The following is a 17,349-nucleotide window of genomic DNA, read 5'->3' as shown; positions in this document are numbered from 1 at the left end:
ATTCCCTCTCATCTGCCCCCCTCCTAACTAAACTGCATGGGATACTACAATAAAATTAAAAACAATGGTGCATGAGCCAGCCTGGGGCCCCGGGAACTCTCACTGCCCGGGGCCCCAGAACCAGCATCTAACACCATATGTGAGCGCAGCCAAACCCCTGGAGCTACCACCCCCAAGGCCTGTCTCCTACTGCTCTAAAACTTACCAAACACACAAATGGAGAAACTCACTCCCAAACAGTTCTCTGCTGCTTTATAAAGCCTGCAGGCTGCTTATAAGGCAATGAGAAATGCACACATATAATACACAAAGCTTGCAGTGATTAATCAAGCAGAAGCTGAGCAAGTCAGCCAGTCAGTTGGAGAGGGCTTCAGTTGCATATAGACAATGGCTATATGACCAGCAGGGGGCACCAGCGTGCAGGATATTCCCTCTCATCTGCCCCCCTCCTAACTAAACTGCATGGGATACTACAATAAAATTAAAAACAATGGTGCATGAGCCAGCCTGGGGCCCCGGGAACTCTCACTGCCCGGGGCCCCAGAACCAGCATCTAACACCATATGTGAGCGCAGCCAAACCCCTGGAGCTACCACCCCCAAGGCCTGTCTCCTACTGCTCTAAAACTTACCAAACACACAAATGGAGAAACTCACTCCCAAACAGTTCTCTGCTGCTTTATAAAGCCTGCAGGCTGCTTATAAGCCAATGAGAAATGCACACATATAATACACAAAGCTTGCAGTGATTAATCAAGCAGAAGCTGAGCAAGTCAGCCAGTCAGTTGGAGAGGGCTTCAGTTGCATATAGACAATGGCTATATGACCAGCAGGGGGCACCAGCGTGCAGGATATTCCCTCTCATCTGCCCCCCTCCTAACTAAACTGCATGGGATACTACAATAAAATTAAAAACAATGGTGCATGAGCCAGCCTGGGGCCCCGGGAACTCTCACTGCCCGGGGCCCCAGAACCAGCATCTAACACCATATGTGAGCGCAGCCAAACCCCTGGAGCTACCACCCCCAAGGCCTGTCTCCTACTGCTCTAAAACTTACCAAACACACAAATGGAGAAACTCACTCCCAAACAGTTCTCTGCTGCTTTATAAAGCCTGCAGGCTGCTTATAAGCCAATGAGAAATGCACACATATAATACACAAAGCTTGCAGTGATTAATCAAGCAGAAGCTGAGCAAGTCAGCCAGTCAGTTGGAGAGGGCTTCAGTTGCATATAGACAATGGCTATATGACCAGCAGGGGGCACCAGCGTGCAGGATATTCCCTCTCATCTGCCCCCTTCCTAACTAAACTGCATGGGATACTACAATAAAATTAAAAACTTAAAAACAATGGTGCATGAGCCAGCCTGGGGCCCCGGGAACTCTCACTGCCCGGGGCCCCAGAACCAGCATCTAACACCATATGTGAGCGCAGCCAAACCCCTGGAGCTACCACCCCCAAGGCCTGTCTCCTACTGCTCTAAAACTTACCAAACACACAAATGGAGAAACTCACTCCCAAACAGTTCTCTGCTGCTTTATAAAGCCTGCAGGCTGCTTATAAGCCAATGAGAAATGCACACATATAATACACAAAGCTTGCAGTGATTAATCAAGCAGAAGCTGAGCAAGTCAGCCAGTCAGTTGGAGACGGCTTCAGTTGCATATAGACAATGGCTATATGACCAGCAGGGGGCACCAGCGTGCAGGATATTCCCTCTCATCTGCCCCCCTCCTAACTAAACTGCATGGGATACTACAATAAAATTAAAAACAATGGTGCATGAGCCAGCCTGGGGCCCCGGGAACTCTCACTGCCCGGGGCCCCAGAACCAGCATCTAACACCATATGTGAGCGCAGCCAAACCCCTGGAGCTACCACCCCCAAGGCCTGTCTCCTACTGCTCTAAAACTTACCAAACACACAAATGGAGAAACTCACTCCCAAACAGTTCTCTGCTGCTTTATAAAGCCTGCAGGCTGCTTATAAGCCAATGAGAAATGCACACATATAATACACAAAGCTTGCAGTGATTAATCAAGCAGAAGCTGAGCAAGTCAGCCACTCAGTTGGAGAGAGCTTCAGTTGCATATAGACAATGGCTATATGACCAGCAGGGGGCACCAGCGTGCAGGATATTCCCTCTCATCTGCCCCCCTCCTAACTAAACTGCATGGGATACTACAATAAAATTAAAAACAATGGTGCATGAGCCAGCCTGGGGCCCCGGGAACTCTCACTGCCTGGGGCCCCAGAACCAGCATCTAACACCATATGTGAGCGCAGCCAAACCCCTGGAGCTACCACCCCCAAGGCCTGTCTCCTACTGCTCTAAAACTTACCAAACACACAAATGGAGAAACTCACTCCCAAACAGTTCTCTGCTGCTTTATAAAGCCTGCAGGCTGCTTATAAGCCAATGAGAAATGCACACATATAATACACAAAGCTTGCAGTGATTAATCAAGCAGAAGCTGAGCAAGTCAGCCAGTCAGTTGGAGAGGGCTTCAGTTGCATATAGACAATGGCTATATGACCAGCAGGGGGCACCAGCGTGCAGGATATTCCCTCTCATCTGCCCCCCTCCTAACTAAACTGCATGGGATACTACAATAAAATTAAAAACAATGGTGCATGAGCCAGCCTGGGGCCCCGGGAACTCTCACTGCCCGGGGCCCCAGAACCAGCATCTAACACCATATGTGAGCGCAGCCAAACCCCTGGAGCTACCACCCCCAAGGCCTGTCTCCTACTGCTCTAAAACTTACCAAACACACAAATGGAGAAACTCACTCCCAAACAGTTCTCTGCTGCTTTATAAAGCCTGCAGGCTGCTTATAAGCCAATGAGAAATGCACACATATAATACACAAAGCTTGCAGTGATTAATCAAGCAGAAGCTGAGCAAGTCAGCCAGTCAGTTGGAGAGGGCTTCAGTTGCATATAGACAATGGCTATATGACCAGCAGGGGGCACCAGCGTGCAGGATATTCCCTCTCATCTGCCCCCCTCCTAACTAAACTGCATGGGATACTACAATAAAATTAAAAACAATGGTGCATGAGCCAGCCTGGGACCCCGGGAACTCTCACTGCCCGGGGCCCCAGAACCAGCATCTAACACCATATGTGAGCGCAGCCAAACCCCTGGAGCTACCACCCCCAAGGCCTGTCTCCTACTGCTCTAAAACTTACCAAACACACAAATGGAGAAACTCACTTCCAAACAGTTCTCTGCTGCTAAGATAAGAGAATCACACGGGAAATCGACCGGAAAATCATATTGAAAATCGATCAGACAGAAAATCAACCGAAAAAACGCATTGTGTATTCCCAGCATTACACTCTTGATATAGTTCTCAAAGATCTATCAAGGGAGCTCATAGAGAGAGAGACAACTTTTTTGCATCTGGAGCAGCTTTTATACCTAACTGGTCAGCATGGAGAAATGACACTGTGGATTAAACAGTGTTGTCTAGATAGCATTAGTGAGGTCAACTGGTTGTATGTTCAATTACGGTTTGCTTGAAATACATTGTAGCCCCTTACACACTCCAATGAGTTCTGGTTCTCCATGAGCTTGCTGGTTAGTCTGTAACTCTGGGAGTTTCAAGTCCTACCCCATAGAGCCACATTAATCCATTCCATGCACTGATGAGGATTAACCAATCCGAAACAGTCTGTATGCATGTTGGATTAGTGTGGTTCTGTAATATTACCAAGCTGACACACCATTGCATTCCAGCGGATCTGGAGGTGTGTTTAGCTCACAGGGACATCAATGGGTGATTTGCATATTTCAGCAGTGATGCACTGGGAGAAATCTCGGAGCTAACGCCAACCTGAATTATTGCAAATACTTTCTGTTTGAAGAAAGCAAACTTTTGTTTTCCTTGAAATGCATGAAATGGAAGTCTTACGTATTTACTTTACTGAGACAGGAGAGCATTGTATCCTTTTGTGTGAGTCAGGCTCCTTTAATAAGAGGAAAAGAGTTCATTTTCTGTATGAGACAGCTGGCATAACAAGATGATGGGATCTTAGTACAGAAATATGTTTTTCAGATTTCTTAAGTCTTTGGCTGTACCTTATGGTTGCAAGTAGTAACTGAGATATTTTGTGTGAAAATATTGCTCCAGGCTGCTCCTGAATAAACCCAATAAATGCTATGTTAACCCATATAATTCCAACCCGCCCAACCTGCTCTGTGATGGTGCAATGATTCCAACTGAAGCTTGTACCAGATTTACCAACTTAATGCAAGAACACCACCTCTCACCATTACTCCTGTTCACCATGTTGGCTTTGTTGTCCCTGTGAATGTATGGAATTGAGATAGACAAGCTTGCATGTATTGTATTAAGAAAAGAAGAAATGTTGGCTCCAACAGGCGTACAGATTTTTATACTTTACACTTTTTCCTCATACTTGTATATAGCTATATTATTTAAGTCTGCAGGAATACAGTCCTTTAAAGCCAGTAGGGTCAAGACTTTGTGCTGATTTGTGTTTTAAATGGCATTAGATGTTACCATTTCTCAGTCTTGTATTTATCTGCTATTGCAGGATTCTCTTAGAAAGCCTGAACGGCGTCTAATCTGTGAGAGCAGCAATCGTGGCTTGGGTTTGCAAAATGCTGGACGCTTCTCAGTCAACTGGTTCATCCTCTTCAATGATGCCCTTGTTCATGCACAGGTGGTATTTTCTAGTTTTCAACTGAAATTGTTGAACTTTTTCTAAACTTTCCAGGGAAATCTATAAAACTGCCACAATCATCCAACGAATGTATTGTAAGGCTGGCCATACACTGGTCGATAATGCCAACAGATATGTCGCTCTTGAGTCATTATTGATCAGAGAGAGATCTATCTATCGAAATCCCTCCATACACTGCACAAAGATTTTCAATCAAATTCAGCATGAAATCTTAGAAAATCTGTGATTCCTAGTCTACCTGATCCGACTTCCCTCGGGTCGTGTGATGTAATTCTTCTGTCCAATGCATGTTCCCTGTCTCTGTTGCTCTCCCCACTGGCTGTTGTTGCTTCTATCCAGAGTCCCACGCCCCTGTGTGATATGAGGACAGACTAGGGGCAGCTTGGCATGCAACTCTCCAGCAGAGAGAAAAAACACAGGACCCGCACCCTGGACAGGTGAGAAAATGATCCACTACTGTGTCGACCGGGCCAACCTCAAACTTCGCTCGCAACGGACCTAAATTTTCCATCCAACGCGTTTGACGGAATCTATTTATTTTTGTCAAAAACTGTTTGGGAAACATCGATATCTAGTGGATTCAATCAAATGATCGAATCGTCCAGATATCGGTAAAAATATTGACTAGTGTACGGCCTGCTTAATTGTCTTTAAAGTTGAGTTTAAAAAGTTATCCTATTGTTACGGGTCTTTTAAATGGACAAATGTATTGGCAAGCAGGCACTTACAAACAAGTGTTTGAGCCACTATAAAAAGGCTTTGAAAGTTCTATTCTGTTGTAAGCTTTTAAAAGTCCATGAGCCATTAGGCTCTGTTTAGCTTCACTAAAAACATTCACAGTCCAATTTTCATGTTAGACACAGCTTATTTTCCTACATATGTCTGTTGGTGTTCTTGGGAACTGAATGTGTTCTGTTCCACAGCATAACTTAGATCAGGGGTTCTCAACTCTGTACTCAAGTACCTCTAACAGTGCATGCTTTGCAGAAAACCACAGATATTCAAAGGTGAGCTGGTGAGGTAAATAGTGTCTCAGCAGAGCTCATTAACCACTTAGAGAAAACCAAGGCATCTCCTTGGGTGGCAGATGGGACACAGAGGCATGTTCTCTGCCTCATGACATGCCCCTGTGTCCCCACACTGCCGCTCTCTGCCCCCCCCCCCTCACCGCCGTGCTATAGCCCCCCAAAATTTGGGACATTTGTTGCTATCTCGGAGGGTAAATACAGGAGAGGGATTTCCTGTTCAAAATTGCCACCAGGGGCATTCCTGCAGGGTTTCCAGTGCTGCCACTGAGCAGCTCTCTCTCCCCGGCCACACCCCCTGTCGCTCCCTTGCCTCCCTGCACACTGGGAGAGAGAATTCTTTCTCTTTGCAGTATTGTGACCCAGAAGTCACGAAAGTGAAAGTAGGCCACACGGTGGAGAGCAGTGGTTTTGGCAGCTACCTGATCCCCTCCGCCCCCCGGATAAAGTAGGATATTTTTTCCTAATTTTATGAGCCCACCTCGGGCTCTCTTTAACCACTTTGTCCTCCTTGACGTATAGAAACGTCAAGGAGGACAGGCGCGCTCCCGCGGCCAATCACGCACGTGCACGCGCACTCCCGGCCGCGGATTCGGTAGCCACGGAATCAATGTATCGGGCTATGGAGCCCGATCACTGATTCCTCTCCCCCGCTGAAAAAGCGACAGCTTTGCTCTTTCTGAAGCTATGTCCCTCTAAGCGTACATTGTACGCTTAGAGTGACGTCATGTAAACAAACTCGAGATTGCCATCTTGTGGCCAAAAAGTAAAACTACAAGTAAAAGTAAAAAAAAATTACAATACACAAATATTTCCCCAAATAAAACACTTTCATATCCCACCCTCCCAAAAATGCCCACATAAAATGTTTAATAAAAAAAAAAATTACTATAAAAAAACAAAACACAAATATTTACCTAAGGGTCTAAACTTTTTAAATATCTATGTAAAGATGAAATATTTCTCTCTATTTTTTTTTTTATAAGCTTGTAAATAGTGATGTATGCAAAACGGAAAAAATGCTCTTTTATTTCCAAATCAAATATTGTCGCGATACATTGTGATAGGGACATAATTTAAATGGTGAAATAACCGTGACACGTGGGCAATTACAATACGTGGGTTTTAATTATGGAGGCATGTATTATTTGAAAACTATAATGGCCGAAAACTGACAAATAATGAATTTTTTCATTTTTTTTCTTATTCTTCCTGTTAAAATGCATTTACAGTAAAGTGGCTCTTAGCAAAACGTACCCCCCAAAGAAAGCCTAATTGGTGGCGGAAAAAACAAGATATAGATCAGTTCATTGTGATAAGTAGTGATAAAGTTATAGGCTAATGAATGGGAGGTGAACATTGCTCGGATGCATAAACTGAAAACGACTGAGAGCTTAAGTGGTTAATGACAACTGGACGTATATATACGCCCAGTGTAGTTGTGGAGAGGGCATCACCAAATTGTTACTAAATGGGGCACATGTGGTATCATTTTAACTGTGACGAGATGTAGAATACGGTTTGGTGTACTTTAAAGCTTGGTCCTACATCACATAAAAAAATAGGTAGGAACAAACTCAATCAAAACATAAAAAGTCATTTTCAAAATTATGATCAAACTTGGGGAAGTTTTAGCAAAACTACAAGAAACCTACGTAGTGACATTTTAATCGTGATAAGTAGTAGAATAGAGTTTTGAGAGTTTCAGGGTTGAGGCCCATGTCTTGTGTATTCTTTTTAGTCACAAACTGAATCAAAAGCAATTACATTTTCGCATATTCTGTACCAAAATAAGACTTGTAAATGAGAACATTTTTTGCAAATAAGGTCTTGTAATCTTCAATAATGTACAATGCAAAAGCAAAAAACAAAACAAAAAGAAAAAAAGACAGCTTTATTTCAAAATACAATATTGTTACCATACAATGTACTAGGAACATAATCTAAATGTAATAACCAGGATGGATAGCAAATAAGTTTTGGGTTTAACTTGTAGTTAGCACTGTTTGTAAAGCTATAATGGATATAAATGGAGAAATTGTTTTTTTTCTATTTTTTCCACTACTTTTTTCACACTAAAAGCCTAATTTGTCCTGAAAAAAATAAAAAAATATATTTATCATTTAGGTGTGATAAGTAAAATAGTTATTGGAGAATGAATGGGAGCAGCGTGATATGTAAAAATTGCTCTCGTGCTGAAGTGGTTAAACTACCTGTTTGGATTTCCACAAAACATGCACTGTTGGGGGTTACTTGAGGACTGAGTTGAGAAACCCTGCCTTAGACAAAGTTCAAAATTACATGTATTTGGTTCTGGGTCACACTTTCACACAAATTTACTCTACAACTCCAATATCAGTAAATGTTCTGGAAAACTATGATTAACACAATACCCTTTTCTCTTTCCCCAAGTACCTACTTAGTCCAGGCTCCCTTCATATAACCTACAAATACGAGTTCCACAGTCAAGTCACTTGTTTTCAATAAAATATGTAGTGCATTCCTCCAATGATACACCGTCAAATCTGATTTACTGCATGTATAAGTTACTTGTGTGGTTTCCACACTATGAACATGTGGCACACCGCCACACCCCCTTTAGTTCTCCTCACTACATGGATCTGTGTCCTCTCTTCATGCTGGTTTGTGATAATATACTCCCACCGCTGTACAAACCTCTGTTGTACAAACAATGTATATTCTGGTATAGATTTCTTCTGGTCCAGTGATCCCCATTGCTGTGCTGAGGGAATGCCTTGATCATATACGCAAGAACCAACACATTACACTCAATACTATCAAGGCGATATGTTAAATATGTTAAATAAAACCTACATGTAATGCCTAGTGTGCGGATGTGGGGTTTGCGAGTCCCTTAGTGCTGCAGCATCCCCACCACGGCACAGTAACAATTGGTGATGTTTTGTTACCAAAACATTTAGTGACACTGGGGTTGTAGGGAGTGAATCTGTGTATGTTCCAGGGTCAGATACAATAGACTGAATTATAAGCCAATAAGAGCGGGAAAAATGTAAATGTCATTTCTATTAGAACAAATGACATAAATGTATACAAAATAGAATTTAGAAATGTTAGTTTTTCTGGGTGTTCAGACAAATGACCGAATAGACTTAAAAAACAAAATCCTTCAGATTACTATGTGTATGGGCACATTTAGGCCCTGTGCACACTGAGATCTGCTCACAGATGCAGACGGGCTTGGACCTTTGCGTAGAAATGATTGTCTACAATAACTTCACCTGCCAAAAAAATATTTGACAGTGTTGTGTTTCCTAAACAATCCTCAGTTGCTATATAAAGTACATTCATAACAAAAAGCACCTTGTAGTGACAACAGCAGTAGCAGGAAGCACTCCTGAACCATGACTAGTGATGGAAATCAGAAAGCACCATCCTTATGCATGGGAATGGGCCTCTGGAATGTGTGGTATGACTTTTGCTACTGATTGTTACTCATTTTGTTCTGCTCTTTCTTTTGCAGTTCTCTACACATCACATATTTTCCCTTTCTACACTGTGGGTTGAACCTCTGGCTGAAGAAGTTACTGGCATGTGGGTACAGTTATATAATCTGTCTGTTTTGTGTTCCAACAAAGCGAGCTAAATCCAGTTTGCCTTTTGTGCTATTGATAAAATAACAAGACAGCGGTTCTCTCGGGATGTTTAATGGCCATTGTTTTAGAACTTGGATGTTTTCCAAAGATCTATTCCTGCTCCAGAGAGAAACAGATTTTTTTTTCTAAAATAATCACTGACAGTTGGTCATTATTTTGAAAATCTTGTTTTAGTTAGTGATTTTACCCAATGTTAGGCATTTTTAAGTGGATTTCCAGGATTGTCTGTAAAAATAATTGGTAATTAAAGTAAAAAAAAAAAAAATCTGTCTTGAAGTAAACCTGGGGTGAGAGGTATATGGAGGCTGTCATATTTATTTCCTTTTAAGCAATACCAGTTGCCTGGCAGTCTGTGCCTTTAGGGCTCTTTCAAACCAAGACGTTGCGTTTTAGGGGACATTAAGGTCTCATAACGTGCCCCTAACGCAATGTAGGGTGGTGTTGAAGTTGGACGGCAGATTGAGCCGCGTTATGCGTTTCTTGTTGCGCTGTTTTCGTCTATACTGATAGAACTAAAACGGCGCATGCGTCAAAAGACTGTGGAGACCACGTGATCGGAACACTCCATCACGTGGTCCCACCAGCCAATCGACGCACAAAGCGGCTGCTCCAGGAAGTAAACACGTTACGTTAGCACAATGCAGTGAATATTAATTAGCCATGTGGCTAATCACAATAGCGGACTCTCCCCTCCTCCTCTTCTGCACTGAATATCTTAGCATAGGGCCGGCGGAGGACACAGAGCCATGTCAGCTATATATAATCACAATCTCAGTAGCAAATACAATGAAAATGGCGCATGCTTCAAACCCCCCCCCCCCCCAAAAAAAAAACAGACATTACTGAGCATGTGCAAGCAGTGTAACGCAGCAAAGTACGAGTATAACGCACAGCATGCTGCACATTCATTAAACGTGCAGCGTTATACTCTAACGCAACATGTGCACTGTGAACAGCACATTGATTTTTCAGTGCTGTGAGTTGGGCTGTGTTACAGGCTGCTGTAACGTGGGACTTTAACGTCCCACTGGGAAAGCAGCCTTTATACTTTCAGCCATAGACCCTAAACAAGCATGCAGCAGATCAGGTGTTTCTGACATCGTCAGATCTGGCAAAATTAGCTAAATGGTTGTTTCTGGTGTGATTCAGACCCTACTGCAGCTAAATTGATTAGCAGGGTTAGGAGGCGCCCGGTCAAGGTAATAGTATAGCTATACTCTATATGGCAGAGACAACAGTATATTTATAAAGAGGTGCGGTCCTACCTTATAGGTGTCCCATTAAGGGAAGTATACAAGTGGACGTATATAATGGCAAAATTAGCTAAATGGTTGTTTCTGGTGTGATTCAGACCCTACTGCAGCTAAATTGATTAGCAGGGTTAGGAGGCGCCCGGTCAAGGTAATAGTATAGCTATACTCTATATGGCAGAGACAACAGTATATTTATAAAGAGGTGCGGTCCTACCTTATAGGTGTCCCATTAAGGGAAGTGTATAAGTGGACGTATATAATTAAAGATAATTTGTTTTTATCGAAGCACAGGACAACGCGTTTCACTGCTCAAGCCGCTTCCTCAGGTCAATAGTAGTGCCTAAGCTTCAGTGATGCTGAGTATCCAGGCGCTGTTCAGTAGACGTCTGTCACCGGTAGCTTTAATATAGACTCTCGGCATATGGAGGCTGTGCAGTGTTACCGAATGCTGCCATTCAGCTGTGTGTCATTGCAGTCAAATGTTGCTATATCCGGGCGGCTAAACTGCTCGACAGACTAGCAGTTTAGCCATCCGTGGAAAAGCGGCCTAAATCAGGTGTAGTGCAAGCATTCTTGGAATGTTTCTCTGAGCTTGTATTCTGCTTGCCCCTGCAGTTGACATATTTGAGATGTATTTTTTAACATGAATTTTTGCCGGAGGCTAAAGTAGTAAAAGTGAGTTGTAACCCTTAGACTACAGTTATTGTTTTTATTAAAAACAAGATTGTCATTGAGGTGCAAATTAATTTGGGATGATTGAGAATTATGAACATCTAAAATGTTGCAGTGAAAGCATTTGATTGGTCTATTTTCAAGATGTATAGATTTGCAGTAACATTTTCAGAATCCTGCATCAACTTAGAATTATTTGCATATAAGTAGGCACTGAGACAAAATATTGTACTAAACGCCTTTAGATGTCTGTGGCATAGGAATATGGGAAAACAAAACAAAAAGTGCATAGACGTCCGCAGCAGACAGAAGTCGTTTTGTGCTAACGTCTATAGATATCCGTGATGTTTGGATGTTAAACCCAAAATATTAAACTTGCTTTACATGCATGCAGAATCTCAGTATTACAATAAATCTAGCAATATTGTTCAGTAAATATGCTAAAAATGAATAATTTGTTGAAATTTGGCATTGATAGAATATTGTACGCACTTGTACATAATCTGCTTTTGATGCAACTGAAATAAAATAGCTGAGTGTAAAGGTGGCCACTAACGATATAATTTGGCGAACAATCGGTTACAAATGATTCTTCTTATTAACGATCGGAAATGTTTTTTTGGGACCACTAAGGGGCAAAACTCTTCTAATCAATCCAATCAAATTAATGAAATCGATCCGAAAATCACATCAAGTTTATTAATCTGATAGATTGGTTACAAGACTTTTGACCATTAGTGGTCCCAAATGATCATTTTTGATCCTTCACATGAAGGATCGTTTGTAAACGATCCTTCAGCAAATTGTATTATTAGTGGCCACCTTAAAGAGGATCATGTTTCATGATTTCATGTTTCATGTCTTCCAGCAATGGACTAAAAATTACAACACCGGAGGAGCAGCTGACATTGGTTGCATTGTCAGCACAGGAGAAGGTAAGGAAATATTTAGCCTCCTAATACTGATAAAAAATATTGGGAGAAATATTGTTAGCATGAAATACTAAATGCCTATTTCAGCACAGAACTGGTGTACAGAGAATACAGGTGTGCTCATAATTGTACAAACACTGTAGAATTTATGTTCCATGCTTAACCTCCTTGGCGGTCTGATTTTTTCCAGATTTTAGGGCCTAAAAGCGGTGCAATTTTTTTCCACTCTTTCAGACCCTAAAACCTGAAAAAAATCATTCTGGCAGGGAGATCTGCAGCAAAATTAAAAAAAAATGTATCTTCCTGGGCTCCTGTGCTGCAGTTTTCTCTTTGCCCACAAGATGGCGCTAATATACATATAAACGAACTTCTCTATATTTCTCTAATATAGAGAAGTTTGTTTTCAATATTAGCCCCGCCCCTGATGACGTCACGCTGCCACCACTGCTCTGCTGCCACCACCACGGCTGCGCTGCTCCAACTGGCTGCCGGGTCACCGGAAGAATAGCGGGGACATGGGGGATCCCGGCGGCCAGGGAAAGACCCCACACTGCCGGGGAGAGAGGCTGGAGTCCCGCTGCGCAGCGAGATCGCGTGCGGGACTCCACAACCACAAGTAAAGCTCTGCAATGCCTACCCCGACCTGAGCTCGGGATCACCGCTAATAGCTTATTTTTTCTACGCCGAGCTCAGGTCGGGAAAACCGGCAAGGAGGTTAAGAGAAAAGATGACTGGTAAAGCAAAACCAATTAAATTTAAACAAATTGTTTAACAAAACACAGTAATAAGGAAAATAAAAAAATAGTTGGTCTTTGTTTAATAGTTTGCCATACCCTTAGTTCTTAATTCTGTGTATTGTCATGTTATCATCAGTGATGGCATGCGGTCTTTTGTGATAGTTTTGGATGAAGCCTGTGATTTTTTTATCAGGTGGTAAAATTGTTAGTGTTTGGCTAATGTTATGTGCCAGGAGAGCTGTTGACCCCAACACCACCGCCAGGCATGGGCTGTCCCATGGCGGGCAGTCTAAGTGACACAGGGCTTAAAAGTGATGCCACTATCCCGATTGAGCAATGAACATTTTGGCTGCATGTTAATCACCTGGTTACGAACCCTTCAATTGTATCATCGGAGGGAACGAGAACAACCGAGTCCGCAGTAGAGGAGGCAAGATCAAATTGTAGTTGTTATAATATTATTATTATTATTTATTGTATTTATAAAGCGCCAACATATTACGCAGCGCTGAACATTAATTTAGGTTACAGACAATATTTAGGTGTGACATACAGCAATATGACAATACAGGAATAATAGAAAACCAGATCACACAGCACAGTATGAGTACAAGGTAATGCTTAGTCAGTCACTGGATTGAGCATGGAGATTAGGCAAGTTAGGTTCACTCAGATGCATAGCATGGGTGCACAGTAATGGAGGTGCATGATCAGGTAGGACACAAAAGGAGGAGGACCCTGCCCAAAGGCTTACAATCTAGAGGGAGAGGTAAGGACACGAACGGTAGGGGACCAGAGTTCAGCTGTAGGTTTAGAGCACTTGTGAGGGGTAGTAGGCCAGAGTGAAAAGGTGAGTTTTGAGGGCTTTCTTGAAGATGTTGGAGGGGGCTGCCCTAATGGGTGGAGGTAGGGAGTTCCATAGTGTTGGAGCAGCTCTTGAGAAGTCTTGGAGGCGTGCATGGGACTGGGTGATGTGGGGGGCGGTTAGGCGAAGTTCATTGGAAGAGCGGAGTGAGCGGCTAGGTGTGTACCTCTGAGTAAGATCGGAAATGTAGGTTGGACAGGTTTTGTGGACAGATTTGTAGGTCAGACACAGTATCTTGAATTTGATTCTGGACTGGATAGGAAGCCAGTGGAGGGATTCTAGGAGGGGATCTGCCGTGGTGGAGCGATGGGAGCAGTGGATAATTCTGGCTGCCGCATTCATGATGGACTGCAGTGGGGCTGTTCGGGTCATAGGGAGACCAGACAGCAGGGCATTTCAGTAGTCAAGGCGGGAAATTATGAGGGCATGGATGAGGAGTTTGGTGGTGGCAGAGGTCAGGAAAGGGCGAATCTTACAGATGTTACGAAGGTGGAAGTTGCAGGACTTTGTGAGGATTTGGATGTGGGAAGTGAAGGAGAGTGCGGCGTCCAGGGTGACACCGAGACAACGGGCTTGAGAGGTAGGGCGAATGGTAGTGTGGTTAACAGTGACATGCACATCTGGGAGGTTTGTGGATGGCCGAGGTGGGAAGATCATAAATTCCGTTTTGTCTAGATTTAGTTTCAGGAACCTAGCGGACATCCAGGAGGAGATGGCTGATAGGCAGGAGGAGACCTTGTCCATGGTAGTGGTGGATATGTCAGGGGTGTGGAGGTAGATCTGGGTGTCATCTGCACACAGATGATAGTTAAAACCCATGGAGGAGATAACCTTGCCAATGGAGGATGTGTATAGGGTGAACAGTAGGGGGCCAAGGACCGAACCTTGGGGGACTCCCACCGAGAGGTGGTTGGGGGTGGACGAGGACTCATTGAAGGCAGTCATGAAGGAGCGGTTGGAGAGGTAGGATGAAAGCCAGAACAGGGCGAGATCGTGAATGCCCAAGGACTGGAGGGACTGGAGGAGTAGGGGATGATCTACTGTGTCAAAAGCTGCTGAAAGGTCAAGGAGGAGGAGAATGGAGTATTTACCTTCAGCTTTAGCTAAGGCAAGGTCATTGACCACTTTGGTGAGAGCAGTTTCGGTTGAGTGGGCAGGCCGAAATCCAGATTGCAGTGGGTCTAGGATTGAGTTGGCATTGAGGTACTGGGTCAGGCGTTTGTGAACCAGATGCTCCAGGAGTTTTGAGGCAAAGGGGAGGAGGGAGATAGGACGGTAGTTGGAGGGTAGCGAGGGGTCGAGGGAGGGTTTCTTGAGCAGGGGTAGTACAGTGGCCTGCTTGAAGTCTGAGGGGAAGGTGCCTGTGGATAGGGAGAGGTTGAACAGGGTAGTGAGGACTGGGGCCAATTCCGTGAAGTGAGGCTGGAGTAAATTAGAAGGGATGGGGTCAAGGGGCGAAGTAGTGGTATGGGAAGTCTGCAGTAGGTGGTTGACTTCCTCGGTGGTAGTAGGAGTGAAGGTTGTGAGGGGAGGATAGGGTGGAGGAGGAGCTGGTTGGGAGGGGGTGGGAGGTGAAGATTGGAGATTGGATATTTCTTGGCGGATGGAGACAATTTTGTTGGTGAAGTGGGTGGCTAAATCTGTGGCAGAGAGGGAGGAAACTGAGGGTGGGGGGGGTGGGTTTAAGCAGGGAGTTGAAAGTGGCAAAAAGCCGCCGGGGATTGGAAGCTTGTGCTCCGATGAGCTTGGTAAAGTATTCCTGCTTCGCATGAGCAAGGGCAGTGTGGAACTGCAGCAGGTTGGTCTTGTACTGTAGGAAATCCTGGTTAAGTCTAGTTTTTCTCCATTTCCGTTCAGTGGCGCGTGTTTTGCTCTGGAGGTTGCGAGTATGGGTAGTGCGCCAGGGCTGGGGGTTAGGGGGTCGGTGGCGGCGAAATATTGGTGGAGCAGCTTTCTCTAGGGCTGATGAGAGAGTTTGGCGATACTGAGCTGCAGCAAGATTAGGACAGGTTAGGGTGGGAAGAGTGGAGGAGAGGCATGGAGGGGGTCAGCAAGGACACTAGGGTTGAGCTTGCGTAGGTCTCGCTGCCATCGACCGGGTGGGTGGGTAATTTGGAGGTGCTTTCCGTGAGGAGGTTGAAGATGAGAAGGTGATGGTCTGAGGGTGGAAAGGGTGCGATGTCAAGGTCTGCAATGGTGGTGGATTTAGTGAATATAAGGTCGAGAGTATGACCTGCAGTGTGAGTGGGGGTGTTGGCGTGTTGTACTAGTCCAAGTGAGTTGGCAATGGTGAGTAGCCGGGTCACAGCGGAGCTCTGGGCTTCATCGATGGGAATATTGAAATCCCCAAGGATGATGGTGGGGAGGTCAGAGGAGAGGATGTGAGGGAGACCAAAGGTCAAGAGCAGGGTGGCATACATGTAGATTTAGAGTTCAGGCAAATGCCAAGTGCAGGCAGCAGATAAGAGGGAGAACACTAAGGTCAGCAACAAAGTACAGACAAATCGTTTTAAGGACAGGATGGTCAGAAGTAACAGCAGTGAGTACTGTCTGAAGAATCCTGAAATAGTCGCTGGCATAATTGGTGCCCAAATTGTTACACGTGCGCACAACCAGGATCCTGGGATTACCGTATTCTTCAGACTATAAGACACACTTTTTCTGTGTGTGTGTGTGGGGGGGGGGGGGGGGGGGGTAGTCAGTGTGTCCTATAGTCGGAATGTTCCCCACAATTAATTGCATAACTCCCTCCCCTGTCCTTTCCTTGCTCAGTGTGTTGTCCTCTTTGTCCATCCTCTGCCCCATGTGTGTAGTGTCCTTCCTTGCCCCCCCCCCCCCCCTTGTCCGTCCTCTGTCCCGTGTGTGATGTCCAGCCTCTGCCCCGTGTCCTCCTCCTGCCCCATGTCATTCTTTTCCATGAGAATAATACATACAGTATGGTGCTCACTGCTATTCTCAGGTAGTGCAGAAGTAGCCACTCATGGAGCGGCTACACAAGGCTTTAGGGAAGCAATCCATGAATCAGGCAGAGGGTGCTGCCCAGACCCCCCATTCACTGCTGTGCACTGCTCTGCTCCTTTTTTATAATTTGAGCCGGTGGTCTAGGAGGCGGGACCACCCCTCCGTTATTGGGGCCAATGACTCGCTCCAATGCTGGAGCTGTGGTCCTGCCTACGAGACCATTCGCTCCAATTAGATAAAGTAGGGTAGTGCACAGTGGTGATTGGCAGGTCTGAGGCAGCTCACCCCCCGCCTGAAACACACAGATTACAGAACACAAGTTAATAGGCTTCCCCCTAAACTGGCCCTAGACTACGATACATACAAGACAAGACAAATAACATTTATATCGCGCGCTTTTCTCCTGGCGGACTCAAAGCGCCAGAGCAGCAGCCACTAGGGCGCGCTCTATAGGCAGTAGCAGTGTTAGGGAGACTTGCCAAAGGTCTCCTACTGAATAAGTGCTGGCTTACTGAACAGGCAGAGCTGAGATTCGATCCCAGGTCTCCTGTGT

General features: G+C 44.6%; 1 protein-coding gene across 1 annotated transcript in view; it reads left to right on the top strand.

Annotated features, from left to right (window-relative positions):
* Window positions 1–17,349, top strand: part of ALS2 (alsin Rho guanine nucleotide exchange factor ALS2) — a 141,168-nt gene that overhangs the window by 74,200 nt on the left and 49,619 nt on the right. The window contains exons 15-17 of the mRNA XM_068245100.1: window positions 4,567–4,695; window positions 9,244–9,314; window positions 12,170–12,236. Coding sequence (XP_068101201.1) covers window positions 4,567–4,695; window positions 9,244–9,314; window positions 12,170–12,236 — 267 coding nt within the window. The remainder of the gene's footprint in view (window positions 1–4,566; window positions 4,696–9,243; window positions 9,315–12,169; window positions 12,237–17,349) is intronic.

The sequence above is a fragment of the Hyperolius riggenbachi genome, chromosome 7 (assembly GCF_040937935.1).
Source record: "Hyperolius riggenbachi isolate aHypRig1 chromosome 7, aHypRig1.pri, whole genome shotgun sequence".
In the NCBI taxonomy this organism is placed as follows: domain Eukaryota; kingdom Metazoa; phylum Chordata; class Amphibia; order Anura; family Hyperoliidae; genus Hyperolius; species Hyperolius riggenbachi.
Note: the sequence above shows the minus strand (reverse complement) of the source record. Positions and strands in the feature narration are given on the sequence as shown.